Source organism: Oxyura jamaicensis, chromosome 2 (genome assembly GCF_011077185.1).
Source record: "Oxyura jamaicensis isolate SHBP4307 breed ruddy duck chromosome 2, BPBGC_Ojam_1.0, whole genome shotgun sequence".
NCBI classification, from domain to species: Eukaryota; Metazoa; Chordata; class Aves; order Anseriformes; family Anatidae; genus Oxyura; species Oxyura jamaicensis.
Window position 1 is genome coordinate 85,602,690 of NC_048894.1, and position 15,846 is coordinate 85,618,535.

Below are 15,846 nucleotides of genomic sequence, written 5' to 3' on the forward strand. Positions count from 1 at the left end.
CAAATGCAAAACAAGAGGCAGAAACATAATCTCGTCTTTTCTCAACAAGCAGGCAAATCTCTTGCACCTTCCCCCAGTGCTGGAAATACTCAGTTACCGAGGAATTTGTTCAGAGTGCTTGGTGAGATGACTCTGAACTAGAAAGTGCTTAAGAAGCCACTCTCCAAGTAGATGAAGAAAAGAAAAAAGAAAATGGGGCACGCAGTACACCAGTTCAAGGCTCTCTTTTGGAAGAATTGGCTCTGCCGTGTAAGGCAACCGGTGAGTTTTTGGAAATTATAAAAAAAATGAAGATTGTAAATCTTTTGATAGAAATAGTGTATCCTATTTTTTCTTTTGGAAAGAGTGTATCTATCTATCTATCTATCTTGGTTTTCCTTTCTCACTGCAGACTGTTAAAAGGTCAGCTGGCTGCTACTGATTCTTATTTTGCTGTCAGTCTCCTTGTTGTGGAAAACACAAGTATAGAACAATAGTGTGGTTTAACTCTAAAATAGCTGAATACAGCAATGCTTTGCAATTTTAAATTGACATACGTAATCTCATAAAAGTTTTTGTAGAACCATGCCTTATCTTTCAATTATCATTAGATAACTACCAGTGCTTGTAGCAGTGGCGGGGATGAAAATCAGTTTCTTTCACATTACAGGTAATCAATGGTGATATAAGAAAGCTTGCATAATTGGGATCAAAATCTAGTTTGGGGGAATGCAAGCAGTGTGTATTAAAATTACATATACCCCTACATTTCCTTTATTGTTCACTCTAGAAAGCTTAATTTATCCTTTCAATATGCAATATGCAGAGGAATATGGCAGCTACTTTAACAGCAGTAAAAATTAAAATACTACTACTATTACTACTACTACTACTAATTAAAATATGAGATGAGAGGCCATTGTTTGCTTTTACTGTGTTTGCCTAGATAGAAAGAAGAAAACTGTCAAATGAGATTTGTTCATTCTATCAAATTAATATTTTTGTGAGAAAGAGATGTCACTGCAATTAATATTTTCGCATTGATTTCCCTTGTCCATGGTGATCTGGGTATTTGCAATGAGGCACGTTGGCTGCTTCAGACAGGATTAATTCAATTAAATAAACATACAGCTTTTCATTTCCAAAATATTTCACTTTAAGTTGTGATTTAAAGAGACAACTTCATTTCCAAACAATGTTTTCTTAATGTGAAAGACACTGTTTTTGGAAGAGATACTGTTGATTATATTCTTCACCATTACCAACCAATTCTGCATGCTCCTAGTTCCTCATACTTTAACCTATGTGCCGTAAGTGGCTTCTCAGTATCTCCTGTTTTCCTCCACAATGATCTACTGCTCTTCTTGCTCTCTGTCTAGTTTTCCCTCATGTATTTTTGAAGGACAAAGTCTTAATTCATGTAAATTTTAAGTTTGCACTACTGGCAAACCTTTCCTGATCAGAGACTTTAGTGAAATGCAAAATTGCCCAAGCCAGGAATTATAATGAATGACCCTGCTTCAGTTCTGTATTATATTGTGTAGGTGTATCTGCAGAAGGTGAGTGTCTTCTCAGGGTTATTTGTTGGTAGCTACAGCTAGAAGACAGGTGTGGTCTGCTGAAGAAACACGTGTCACAAGCAGCAGGTGGCATTAGATGATATCACAGCATGAAGGGTGACAGGGCTGTAAAAAACCACAAGTGTTCTCTAAAGAGCAGGTGTTTTAACTGAAATGCAGGCAAGCATCTGCACCTTTTACTAACATGGTTCAAAGACAGTGGAGGTAATAGCTATATTATAGCTATATAGCCAATTAGCTATATTTGGACTTCACTCAGAGTTTGAAGCTGCTGTGGTGTAAAACATACCTTCCATTTCTTGGTTTTTAGGTGCTTTAGCTTCTGAGCTCTGCATTTTGGAAGCTCAGGAGATGCATGCTACCGGGCAATTACTGATTTTTTCTATCACTGTTCCCTAATTATTCTTTGTGTAAAATTAATTGCCATCTAAGTTTGCAGCTGAGATTGTACTGTAGCTAGCTTAAGGGTGAAATGTGACTCCTAAAGGTTCTTGTTCTGATACCCTAATTTAGAGGAGAATTGGAACTGTAATCATTTAACCATCGTGAAATACTCGGAGTACGTAGTTGCCACTACAGCTATTATAAAAGAGATATTAGCCTCTCCTGAAACTATGCTTTTTAAAAACCTTGTTATTATTTTCACTTTAATATAAAGCATATGAGAAAAAGATGGTTCAATTCTCACCCTTCATCTACTCCTATACCGAGCATCCTCTCAGGATGTGTGCACTCTCAGCAAGTTTGCAGATGACACCAAGCTGAGTGGTGCAGTTGACACCCTGGAGGGAAGGGATGCCATCCAGAGGGATCTGGACAGGCTTGAGAGTTGGGCCTGTGTGAACCTCATGAGGTTCAGCAAGGCCAAATACAAGGTCCTGCAACTGGGCAATCCCAAGCACACATACAGGCTGGGCAGAGAACAGGTTGTAAACAGCCCTGAGGAGAAGGACCTGTGGGTGCTGGTTGATGAGAAGCTCAGTGTGAGCTGGCAATGTATGCTTGCCCAAAAAGCCAAATGTATCCTGGGCTGCATCAAAGGAAGGGTGGCAAGCAGGTTGAGGGAGGTGATTCTCCCCCTCTAGTCTGCTTTTGTGAAGCCTTACCTGGAATTCTATGTTCAACTCTGAGGCCCCTAACACAAGAAGGACATGGACCTCTTGGAACAAGTCTGGAGGAGGGCCAAGAAGCTGGAACACCTCTCCTATGAAGACAGGCTGAGGGAGTTGGGGTTGTTCAGCCTGGAGAAGAAAATGCACAGGAAGACCTTATAGCAGCAGTAGGCCCCCTTTCAGTACCTAAAGGGGGCCTACAGGAAAGCTGGGGAGAGACTCTTTGTCAGGGAGTACAGTATTAGGACAAGGCTTTAAATGAAAAAAAATGTAGATTTAGGTTAGATATGAGGAGGAAATTCTTCACTTGGAGGGTGGTGAGACACTGGAAGAGGTTGCCCAGAGATTCTGTGGATGCCCCATTCCTTGGGGGGGCTCAAGGCCAGATTGGATGGGGCTTTGGACAACCTGGTCTAGTGGATGGCATCCCTGCCCATGGCAGGGGGTTGGAACTGGGTGATCTTTAAGGTCCCTTCCAACCCAAATCATTCTGAGATTCACAATTCCAAGGGGCTGCTGCTTATGGAAAAAAGAGCGGGAAGCAGAGAAGGGCAGAGGATAAAAAGCCCTACCGTATCTAGAGGGCATTATCAAGTGCATATCTAAATAGTTCCTGGTTCCTCTCAGAGGTGCCAGGACCATGAGGGCACAAATAGGTCTTAATCAGCCTAAGCAGCCTCACCTGGGGCTTCCACTTATTCACCCAGCCCTGCCCGTGGGGCCAGCAGTTCTTCTATTTGACTTGGTCTGGGTGCTTTGGTAGAACTTCATCTCAGTGGTGCTTGGTGATCATAGGGCTGTGGCTGAATCTGGTTACTCTAACTGGATCTCAACCTTGTTCTGCAGACTGAATTCCTGACTTCATCTCAGATCTGCTTCATCAGCCATGATGTTGACTGAGGATCTGGACTGCTGGTTAAAGCTGACAATGATTGTTGTCCCTGTCCTGGTCACCTTGTGGGATCCTGAGGGATGGTTCCTTGTCCAGTTAGGTTTTGTCCTTGTTCTTGGTCCTTGCTGTCCTGGGAAACTGAGAAAGGAGATGGCCTGGTGTTCTTTGATTTGCTCCTACTTGGCTTTGAGGGTTTTAGGTCTGGGTGTACCCCTACGGTTCATGAAGCCTTTAGTTTGTTGCCTTATGCTCAGCAGGACAGGCCATAGGGAGCACTCTTCGTTTCTGGGTTTTGTTCTTATGTTACTTTTTCCAGGTATTTTTTCTAATAAACCTAAGCTTAGGAGTTGCTTCCACAGTGGGATTTGGGTCATCAACAAAGCTGTGAAAAGGTTTTGAAATATAAATTCTCAACAGAGAAGTTAAAAGAATTTAAAAGTCTCTTTTAATATTTCTAACAGGATGTATTTAAGGGGATTCTTTCTACTGCATTCTTGTTACTGAAGCTGGTATTTGGACATCCCAAGTGCTCTTACTGGTGAATCTAGAAGTGAATCCTTTGATTTTATTTATTTATTTATTTTTTTCCTGAATGTCGATTTGTGGCCCTGGAAATGAGAAGATGGGGTAATGTGAGATGTGGCTGTGGGCAGCCTCAGGCCTGTTAGCTGGGCCCAGAGTGCCTTGCTGCTGGGGACGATGAAGGCAGCTTTTAGAGAGGGATGACTACAGGTGAAAGCAAGGATGTAGTGGCATCAGTCAGGGAGCACAGGGGAGGAAGAAAAGATGCACGGGTCACAGTTCAGGACAGCAGGCACCAGGGAAGAGTGAGCAACTGCAGCAAGGTCCAGCACAATGATGAATTCTCAAGAGGATCGGCTGTAGGAAAGCTGTAATCATGTTGTCCCAGGCTTATTCTGTATTGATCAGAAGAAAATGTGTACAAACATTATCAACAGAAGAAGTGAAAACTGCTTTTGTACTCTGAAAGCACATATTTGGCAAAGTTATAAGTACTTTAAAAAAGTCTTAACTGCTAATTTGTTTTTAACGATTTTATTTTGCCATAGGTAGTTGTAGAGGAAATATTTATTTATTTATTTGATTAAAAGATACAAATTTAACTGATTTGTTCTCCAATTTTTTTTTTCTCTGTAGCACTGCTGATGTTTTCATTTCCCTTTTCAGGTCCTGTCTCTCGCTGAAATACTCTGGCCTTGTGTGCTCTTCTTGGTACTGGCTGCAATCCGCTTTCAGGAGCCCCCAAAATACAAGGAAAGCTGTATGTTTTGTTTCACTTACTCTCTCTTTTGCTGACCTCTGCTTGAAGAAGTACTTAGGAAATATTAAAGATAAACTGTAATGTGGTGTGCTGGAGTGGTGTTGACTTAATCGTAGTGGAGTCAGTAGAAAAAACCTTAGAATATGTTTAAGTTTTGTCCAGCTGTGGCTCTGAGCAAGCCATATTCAGATGGCTGAAAAAAATATAGAGTTTAAGGTATGATTTTTCAGAACATGTTTAGACATAATCTTTCGAATAAGTTGAGTTTCTTTCGTTTTAGTTGTACTTACTTTTTTCTATTGACAAGAAGTTCAGTTTAGATGATTGGCTCAGAGAGAGATAATTATGCAGTAGATGTCAACAGTTAGACAAGATTAATGTTAACCCTACCCACTTCCTGGGATTTAGAATCTTCCAAGTTCTTTTTAGCTTTTATCTTGTCAAATGTTAACTTCGTTCAGAAAAGAACAACTTAAGGTATTGAATTTTATTCAGCTTATTATTTTATTATTCACAGATGTCAGTACTGCTAATTAGTAATTTTACAGGCAATGTCAGACTGGGTTCCCAAACTGGGAAACTTCCCAGAATAATGAAAGGCAGTGGCAGCTAAACCCAGTAAGTGAAGAGACAACAAAAGATGATTGGCTATATTACTCACTGCACAAGAGCTTCAAGAACTTAAGATAGCCTGTATTTAAAACAAGCATGTAAGTCTTGGACCTCTCAGTTAACAAGTGAATTAGTTGTACATTCTATATAGGAGACTTTAGAGCTAGTGCTTTGAAGAAAGCTTGGCAAGTTTACAAAACAGAAATAGTACGTGTTCTGTTTCAGTACAATGTTTATTCATTCTGTTTAATTAGTCATTCTACCATATGAAATAACTTCTTTGAATTGCAATAGTGGCTTCTAATATGTACTTTGTTGTCATAATTTTTGTAAGGGGCATACAATAATGCATCGTTCTCATAGGGCCGACAGGATGTGTATTTAGTTGGTTACTTGATAATGTGCTTTAAGAGGTTAGTATTAAAAGATATTACAAGGTTTGCAAATGTCAGGCTTTAACTTCCTTAGTAATCAGTCTGGTAAAACAATTGTAGATATGTAGAGCGAAACATCTGGAGAGAATCTAGTGTGTGCTATATATGTTTACTTTAGAGTAGCTCCGGTCTGCATCCAAGTATGCAATGCATGTGAGGGGCCTGAGTGCATTAGGGGTGCTCTTAGAGTACATCCTCTGCTTTGTTTCAGCAGAAAGGGATCCAGCATATGTGCTCTAAGAAATTTTCACATTGTGAACTGGATTGTGCTAAGTAAGAATAATCATCTGCCAGTGTCACTGGTAATTCACAACACAAAATTCATGATTTTAAACATCAGGAAAGTGCTAGCCCGAATGCTAGCTTTCTTATGTCCTGCTCATTTTCTTCCATTAATTTTGATGTGGTGGTTGCCAAAGAAAAGTTGTATTACTGAAGGTGGAATGATGTTTCAACCATTTCTTAATTTCAGATTTTTTAAATGGAGAAATTAAGTTAAATAGGAACGCTATAGCTGTTGTCTATGTTGCAAAATAAATGAAGTTGTGTTATATTTTGAGGTTTAAATTCTCAGAGAACATGAAAAAGCTGCATTTTAGACAATCTTGATGGGTGTTAATTCAGACATCACAATACCATTTCCATCATCTCATGAAAGCCTGGGGGAAAAGAGGAAACACCATTTCATGAAAGACTCTGTGTTATGATTTAGGTCACAACTCATTTTGGACTGACAGTCTAGCAAGCATATGTTGTTGCAATGGCATTAATACCACGAAAATGAGCTTTCCAGAAACTGTTCCCTAATGTCTGGTTGTCATAGTCTGGCAGGGGAGTTATCAGTTTTCTGTGGTGAATTAGTTGTGCTTAATGGAACACCTGCCATTGGTACAACTTTATTGTTCAGAGATGACAAAGCAACTTCCTAGAAGAAGAGAGCACAGTGTTATGGTACAGGCTTTGTAACTGCAGTATCATGGGTTTTAATTCTGCCACTGCTTGGTTTTAGGTTATTTAGAAGCTCGAGATTTGCCAAGTCGGGGCCTTTATCCTTTCATGAGAACTCTTTTCTGTAATGTTGGCTCAAGATGTAGGAATACCAGTTACACAACACAGAAAAACAACCGCTTACGGTAAGATGTACTAATTTATACAGTGCTTTAAGTGTCACAGTGCATCTTTCTCTACAGCAAATGTTTTTATTTATTTATTTATTTATTTTTGGTAGAGAGGAAGAATAGGAGCTTTGTTACCAAATACCAGAAGTTTCCTTTAGTCTTGTTATGAATGGAAAAGACACGGGGCTTTAGTCATGCCTATTCCTAATTTTCTTTGCTTTTCATGGGAATTTCTTGCTGTTATCAGACGCTAAAAGCTATTTTGGAGAAAGCTGGGGGAAACCTTGTGATATTCTTACCCTTCAGTGCTGCCACTCAAGACTATACTTTTATCCTTCATTGGAAAGGCTATTGTTATACAAAGGTGAGATTGACCAACAGAAGTTATATCATATGTGGATTTATAGTTTGGGAGCATACATGATGGGAAGTGTAAACATAGAAAAGCAAAACAGGGATAGCTCTCAAGTAAGACACACAAAGAGCCAAAAGGAGTAGCAGAAGTTCTTTTTATTAAAAGAATGTGAAAAATAAGACTGTAAGAGAGCCTTATCACAGAATCCCAGAATGCAGAAAGAGAAGTGAATGTGACTTTGAGCTTTCTTTAAGAAATGTAGTGCATCCATCTACTATAAAGTGTGGAAAAAACTGAGATGCAAAGACACTTACACAAACTGACACCATATGTGACTGAAGAATGTAATCATAAGCAACCTTTCAAAATATATAAAGTCAAATCAAGGTAAGATAAACAGAATATTTGTGTATATATGTATACTTATTCTCAGAAAACCTGAGAATATCTACCAAAAAGATCTTACAGGTTTGAGTCAACTAAGGGACTATGTGCATCATGTTTTTATGGTTTATTATTGCAGAAGATTATAGATAACATTAGTTTTATAGACAGCAATAAATTCAGCTTGCAGCAAGTTGGAAAGCTTCAGTATCACATTAATTGGCCATAATACTTGTTTTGATTAGCCTGTTTAGTTATTTTTATATGTAGAGAGGTATTGAATGAGCATAAGACCATGCAAAATAAATCTTGTTTATGCACAAGCACTGTCTCTATAAAGCAGTAATTTATTAGTAGAATTGAAGTCATAACAATTTAAGATGGAATCATTATTAGAACAGATTGATTATTGCACAAAATATTTCTAAGCGGTAATATCTGTTATTGTAGCAACATCACTTAAAAAAAAAATTCTAATGATGATTGTGTAGTTAAGATTGTTACACAGCCACTTAGTTTCTACCCCCTTCCTTGTGGGTTGTGCTTGCCCTTCCACTGCTGCTCTGGCTCATTAAGTCAATGGCTTCAATCTGGTGGCAGTGGGATTGTTATTGCAGGTCATGGTTTGGAGCATTTTATTTGGAGAAATGTGTTGTTGATGGCTTCTTTTTCATGCCTAAGTGCACTTGAAGTCACTCTTATGTTTACTAACATGCTTTTGTACTTTGCTTGTTCATCACTGTTTTGCAGATCCATACTTCTGAATTTATATGGTACATCCAAATATATACGTTATCTCTTACATGTTAGGTACTCATTTTTTTTCTTGTTAGTCATGAAATTGGCTTTGTACAGCTATGGTTCTACATTTTTAACTGAGCACTAGTAAGTTGTGTATAGTCGTGGGCTCCCCAGGGCTAGCTTGTGCCCAGTCTCTTATCATCCCATACCTTACTCCAGTACAGTGCATCCTGAATCCATGCTTCTCAAGGCCTCTACTGTCATAGAGGGTTTGTGTTTCTCTGTGCTGCTTTGCTATATTTGTCATAATTATCTTATGTATTAAAAAGTCATGTTACTCCTTTGTGTTTAAAACTATGGTGGCATTATACACTGACAAGTGAAAGTAAAATAAATAGCTGTAGCCACTTGGCCAGGAAAAACAAACCACAGGCACACTTCATGTTCAGACAAAATAAAAGTGACAAGCCTCCGTGCTGTGGCCTTGCAAACTCAGTACAAAATGTGTTGCCTGTTACCTGCAGAGGCAATATAATCTTACTGGGTTATTATAGGGTTACAAATAGCTCTTGGCCTTTAAAAAAAAAAAAATATTTCCTAAAAGGATACTTTTTATTTACATCACCATTCCAGCTGCCGTTTAAGTGTGCTAAACCTCTAGAAGCTACGAATTTTATTTACTGCTTTGCACGATCACTTACACGGCTTTGACTGAACTGCCCAAATTATATTTCATCTCAAAAGAAAAGCAGGAAGAAATTTCCTTGAGGCAGACTTAGACCTACTTAGGGACGAGGAAAATTATCTGCTTTCATTTTTTTCAAGTGAAAAATAAAATGCATCCATGTATGTATATTTATACACTCAGTAGGCTACGTGAAGTAGCATGTAGCCTAGGTCAGGAAAAGGGTAAAAAGGTAACATGAAGTTCATCCCGAGGTCAGTCTATTCCAGCAGGTCCATCAGCGTAAATTAAATCAACCTAAGGGCTGCTCTGGCTTATGCTGGATGCCAACAGCCTTAGGAATGCAGATTGTCAGCTTGATCAGCCAAACATAACTGAATCCTACACTTGTCCCTGGGTTGAATGGACAGAAGGGGTGGTGTAGGAACAGCAGTATCAAATATCTTCCCTTCAAGGATTTATGTCAAACCATAGCAGGTTCTATACAGACATTTTCAGGGACACTTTACATCAACAATATTGTGCTTATTAAGGGTAAATCAAAGACTGTGTATAGCTTGCATGGACACTTGACCTATTTATTTTCACAGTGCGCACCACATTGTTGTTCACACTTTGAAATACTTTTTTAAAAAAATTAAATAATTAAAAATTAAAATAATAATTTTTTAAAAAAGTAATTTTCTGACACTTCAGCTGGAAAATCATAAACTATGATAGATAAACTATGATAAATCATAAACTACGAAAATCATAAACCACCCAAACTGCTGTCCAGGCCAAAAGGCTCCATCAACAAGCTGTTGGTGAGATGAGCCAGGTGAAGGCTATGATCAACTCTATAATTTTGATTTGCTGCAAAATCTACCCCCTTGTCATGGTTTTGGCTGGGACTGAGCTAATTTTCTTTGTAAAAAAGCTCATATGATGCTGTGTTTTGGATTCCTGATGAAAATAGGGGTGGTAATACAGTGATGTTTTAGTTGTCACAGAGCAGTGCTCACACAGAGCTGAAGCCGTTCCAGTTCCTGGTGCAGCCCTGCCAGTGAGGAGGCTGGGGGTGCCCCTAGGAGCTGGGAGGGGACACAACCAGGACAGCTAGCCCAAGGAGTATCCCAAACCATGTGCTGTCATGCTCAGCAATAACAGCCGGGGGAAAGGAGGAGGAAGGGGGGGCATTCAGAGTGATGGCCTTTGTCTTCCTAAGGAACTATTACACGCGATGAGCCCTGCTGTCCTGGACGTGGCAGAACACCTGCCTGTGGATGGGAAGCAGTGACCAAATTCCTTGGTTTGCTTCACCTGTGCATGCAGCTTTTGCTTTACCCAGTGAAGTGTCCTTATCTCAACCCAGGAGCTCACACACTTATACCTTTCCAGTTCTCTCCGCCAGCCCACCTGAGGAGTGGGAGTGAGTGGCTGGGTGGTGCTGAGCTGCCTGCTAGGTTAAATCACAAGAACCCTCCCCTGATGCCTGTCAAAATGTCAATTTTTTCAACAGCTCCGAGGTTTTACTGTCTTCAGCCACTGCAAAAGCTGTTGGCTTGCAGCAATTCTCCAGTCTGTTAAATGTAGCAGTATCTCAGACCTCTTCAGTGCTGAGTATGCGTAGGAGCTCCCATAGCAAAAAACATCTCTCTTTGCTATTTCCAGAATGTTCCAAAAGATGCAAAAATCTTATTTCTAAACACATTATTTTTCTTTACTTCATGTAGTGCTTAAACAGCTGTATTTAACAGTATCGATGTTAAGATGTGTTTAACTGCAAAACAGGTGTTTGCTAAACTGGCACAAATTTGAAAGTGAAACTAAATCTATTAAGACTCAGAGGTAGACTCAGTCCCAATATTGTTGTGGAAAATGGTCCATCACCATGCAGCATCATGTGCTGAGACCGCATTTTGCTTGTGCTGCATCACAGGCTCTCTTTGGAAAACACACAAGAGAAAACCGGGAAGATTACATGGGAAATGCAAGAAATCCAGCATTGAGCCAATGGAATTAACAAGAGATTTGCAATAAATTCATGCCCAACCTCTGGGGCTAGATTATAATGAAAAATGCATGTAATAAGCAATGTCAGTCTGGTGGTCAAAGCCATGTAAAAGGTTACTTTCCAGTTCCCGTGTGCTGCTTTGGATAGAGTGATGCAGGATGCTGGGTTATCAGTCAACAATGTCTAAGGCTGCAGCAAGCACGGATGCTGCCTCTGCTATGCCAGAGCCTTAGGGGCCCTGAGCAGCCTCACTTTGTAGGTGGGTTGGAGCTCTGGGCCTGTCTCAGGCACCTTCTCTTGGATGAACTCCTTGACCCAATATTGCATTTCTTTCTACATATGAAAGGACTACTGGGCTCACCCCACTGTGCTGGGGCTGCTGATGGAGCCAGTTACCCAGCCCCATCTCTACCTGCCATCTTGGACTCTGGGGGATGGCATCCTGCCAGCAAGGACATAGTCACCTTGTACTGGTGTCACCTTGGCACCTGGCTCAGCCCTACGTCCTGTTGTAGCCCTTCTCATGCTTCTGTTTCAACTCTTGTTGGCCTTATTGATGCCTGGGTCTGTGAAGTTCTCTAATGGGGTTGTATGGGATTATAGATTATAGTAGATTGTTAGAGACCTGGGGAGAAAAGGAATTATAAAGAAGAGTTTCTATCCATTCCGTAACCAATTAAGATCAACATTTTTTTGAATCTTTACATATATATATGTATATATATATATAATTTTATTGAATTTTGGAAGGCCTATAATAGTGTGCAACTTGGAGGGGAAAGATCCTGCCTTTCTGTGGCAGATGCAGTAAACTGTTGTCCAGCATGTGTACTGATACTGATGGCCATGTCTTGCCTCCAGGCCATCCTGAGATCATGCAGAATGGGAACCAACACAGCTCAGGCTTTGCTGTTTTAGGGAGATTTTTAATGTGGCGGCAGGGACCAAGTCGAAACAAGAGTTTGCTGCGGAGGCTTCTGAAAATTATAGGTCTAAATGGTATGGCACGTTACAGCTCAGATCTCAGATGAATGAAGAATTGCTCTTATGAGCATTCTTATTGCAATTCTAATTAATTGAGTAATTTGGACTGAAGCGGTGTTTCTTTTTCATGGCTTTAGGGAATGCCAGTTACTTTTACATGGTCAAAGAGATGCAGAGGCTTTTGGCTCTTTTGCAATGTTTTGTCATGGGCTGAACTAATATAAATGTATGTCTTTAGTTTGATTTTTGTCCTCATACAAACATTTCTGGAAAGTCACAAGGGAAAGAGTTACTATGGATGATGATATAATGATATAGGTACCTTCTCCTAACACCCTGGTTCTAATTATTCTTGTCTTCTACAAATTGCTGTTTTCCCCCTTTTTGCTGTCCCTTGCTTTTTCTCTTCATTGTTCCTAGCAGCTGCTGCTGTTAGCTTACTCATGTAAAGTTAGTCAATATCTGTCTTCTGCTCCAGAAAGCACAAGTTTCTTTGGGAAGGTAGCAGTACGACAATCAAGTATTCTGACTGGCAAACTGAAATTGCTTGTCTTGACTGTTCCTGCAGCTGGTTGAGGACTCTAGTTTCATATTTTTTGGCAAGACAGTGACATCTTACTGCAACTTTATCTAACTTGTGCTGAATGAAGAAACTAGGAGTGTCTCATAGCATTGCTATTAGGAAATAAATATGATCCCCCTAATACCATATTAAAAATAAAATAATTTAAAACTTAGCACAGATTTTTAATATATAGAACCTCTGTGACACGTTTCATGAAATTGAACCTGAAAACCAAGATCATTCCTGTTGCCATTTCCCCTTCCCAAGGAGATTGAGCTCAGCCTCAAGTGCAGCCAGAGAAATGGCTGTGGCAAAGAGGACAAGAGGGGCACAAGTGGCAGCTGGCTAACATAATTCCTCTGGATATTCCTGTAAAGTTAATAGCTCAGAAACATTTTGCCTGAACTGCTGCTCTCATCCTGCTGTGAGAGGCTTGTGTTTGGGAGAGAGGTGTTTGTGAGTATTTCAGGTTGCATTTGCTGCCTTCTCTTCTGTGGTAGCTGGGCCTTATTGTGCATTCAGGGGCCAGCCCCACGGAAGTTGCTGCCCTACCAAGTAAACAAATTTTGAAGCTCTGAGATGAAGACTGGACAACATTTTTCCTTGTTCTGATTGAAAAGTCGTTGCTAAACAGACTCTGCTTATCTACTACATTTGCTACTTACCTGTTCTGAGAACTGCTTGTTGCTCTGCTCATGCGGTGTGAGGCCAGATGGTTTCTGGGCTGGGATTACTAGTGAGAGAATTCAATAAGAGAATCGATTAACGTTCACACAAGTCACCCTGTTCTATCAGATGTGCTTCTTCTGTGTATTAAAAAGGTAGCTGTAACATATAAAATAAGAAGCCAAGGTTGCTTTTTGGTGGTTCCCCTGCTCTTTATCAACCCAAGCTTGGTGGATCCAAGGTGCAACAGTCAGCGATGGGGTTGGAGAAGAGGGCATTACTAATTCACTTGTCACCATCATCAGTCCAACCAGGTGTTGGCAAGAGGTCATCAACACCATCAGCCCAGCTGTGTGCTTCTTTGTGAGTAAAGGTGACCTTTTCCCCAGGAATGCTGTTATATGCAGTGCCTCTAAAATAAGAAGGTTTGTACATAGGTAGCAAGGCTGCATTAAGCAACACAGGTTATCTGTGATGCTGTCTATATGTTCTGCTTCTCTGAATACTCACAATTGTTTTTCCCTGCCTTGTTTCATGAGTTTAGATGCCAATTTAAAATTCAGTGCGTATTTGGGGAAAAAAATGTATGTAGAAAATCCTGTGGAAACTAAACTAGAGTATTAGTTGATTTTTTTTTTTTTTTTTAAGAAGTTCTAACTGGATTTGTTTTAACTGATGTTGTTACTCTGGTCAAGCATCAAACCCTTGTTCATGCTCAAAAAACACACGTTTTCAGTGTATCTGATATTGCTGTTCTTTTTCTTTTCCAAACATCAGTGTTTCTATCTCTCAGAAATTTCAGGCAGTAGGTGTATTAGTAATGCTGGAATTTGTGGTAGTATTCAAAAGCAATAGCTAAAGTGCAGCTATTAATCACTCTGAAAGCCACCCTGTGAACAACAGAAACCTGATGTTTAAATCTCTTCTGGAAAGAGGAAAAAATATGTGGCAAGAAATTGTTCTGTCTTTAATCCATGGAAGTTTGAAGTTGGTGAAAGACTTCTCTAAAATCTACCTGTCAGTCAGCCAAGCTGGGATCAAAATAAACTTCTCTGAAACAATAAAGAACTTATTGGTAGTTCTAAGATTATTTTTTTTTCTCCTCGTTTGTTAGCCTAAAGTTGCAGACAACTCTGTAGATGTCAGAAAAAAATGAGGATCAGGGAGGGAGTGTAAGAGAAATGTTCTGCTTCATCTGCCCATAATTTTGTGTCTGTGTTTTAACAGAACTTTTAGACGTATGTGATGCAATTATGTACAGCTTTGGTTTTGTGACTTAATATCTAACTCAACTAATTAGAATGAAAACATTTTGGTAATATAGACTCAACAAAGGCAACAGACAACAATTACATTAAATAGTTCTTACAGTGTTTGATATTAATTCTTAATCATAACTATTTATAGAATCAAATTATTTTCAGCTTAAAAGACACGAAGGTCATGTATTGGTCGATGGTCTCAAATTATCTGGTTCAGTCCAATAATGCTTTCATCCAATAATGCTTTAATAATTTCCTGCTCCTAGCAGAATCAAGAGCCTAATGCTCAGGCAGAAGGTTATGTACGGTCTTTTCAAAGTCATTCAGAGTTTTAAAAAGCTGTTTTATTTGGGTCCATCTGCTGTCCCTTGAGTCACAATGCTGAATTCTTTCAGTTTCCATGGTTTTCTATGCAACCTAAGTCAAGCTTAGGACTCTGACATGACCTCTTTCTGCATGTATTTTCCTTTCACTGTTAACTAAAGTGTCCTTAGGGTTTGTGTGGCCTTACATGAGCTGAGATGCCACTGCTACTGAATGTTTGTATAATGTGTCAAAGAACTTGTCACTGGAAAAAATTGCACCTAGAAAACTGATAATAATTGGAAGAAACATTTTTTTTTTTTTTTAACCAAAATATTTTCCTTTTGAGGTGCTTGTTCACAGGACTTGCTATGTTGAAGTCCTGCTCAGTGAAGATCATGGTACTGTTTGTAGGAATCAGCTGGAAGCAACAAGACGGGATAAACTAACTCAGCAAAATTAGGGAGTGGAATGGGAGAACAGTGCCAGTTTGTGCTTTGTGAATTTCTATGTCATTAGATATTTCTTTACCAATAGGTAAGAATTGCAATGAAAACTAACATTCACATACAAGTCTGACAAGAAAGGAAGATAACTCTTTACTATACTTTTAAAGTGGTGCTTATACAACAGTTAATTGTGCTTCTAATGAAAAACAGTGATATTTTTGCTACACAACTTCAACCTAATATAATTTCAACTATATGATATATTTGAATTAGATTAAAATATAATTTGTATAAGATAAAACAGAATTCAGCTGCCTGGTAACATGTTAAAGATGATTGCTCCATTGTTTATGGTGCCTTGGGATACTCTAAGTAATTTTCTCTTGTAAAGAGACATAGAAAATATTCGACTTCTCACTTCACCTTAAAATTAGTATTAGAAAACTG

At 39.3% G+C, this 15,846-nt stretch overlaps 1 protein-coding gene across 1 annotated transcript in view; it reads left to right on the plus strand.

Annotated features, from left to right (window-relative positions):
* ABCA13 (ATP binding cassette subfamily A member 13) overlaps window positions 1–15,846 on the plus strand; it is a 195,658-nt gene continuing 179,812 nt past the window's right edge. Inside the window, exons 1-3 of the mRNA XM_035318461.1 lie at window positions 1–261; window positions 4,752–4,845; window positions 6,901–7,024. Of these exons, the coding sequence (XP_035174352.1) occupies window positions 172–261; window positions 4,752–4,845; window positions 6,901–7,024 (308 nt within the window). The 5' untranslated portion in view covers window positions 1–171. The remainder of the gene's footprint in view (window positions 262–4,751; window positions 4,846–6,900; window positions 7,025–15,846) is intronic.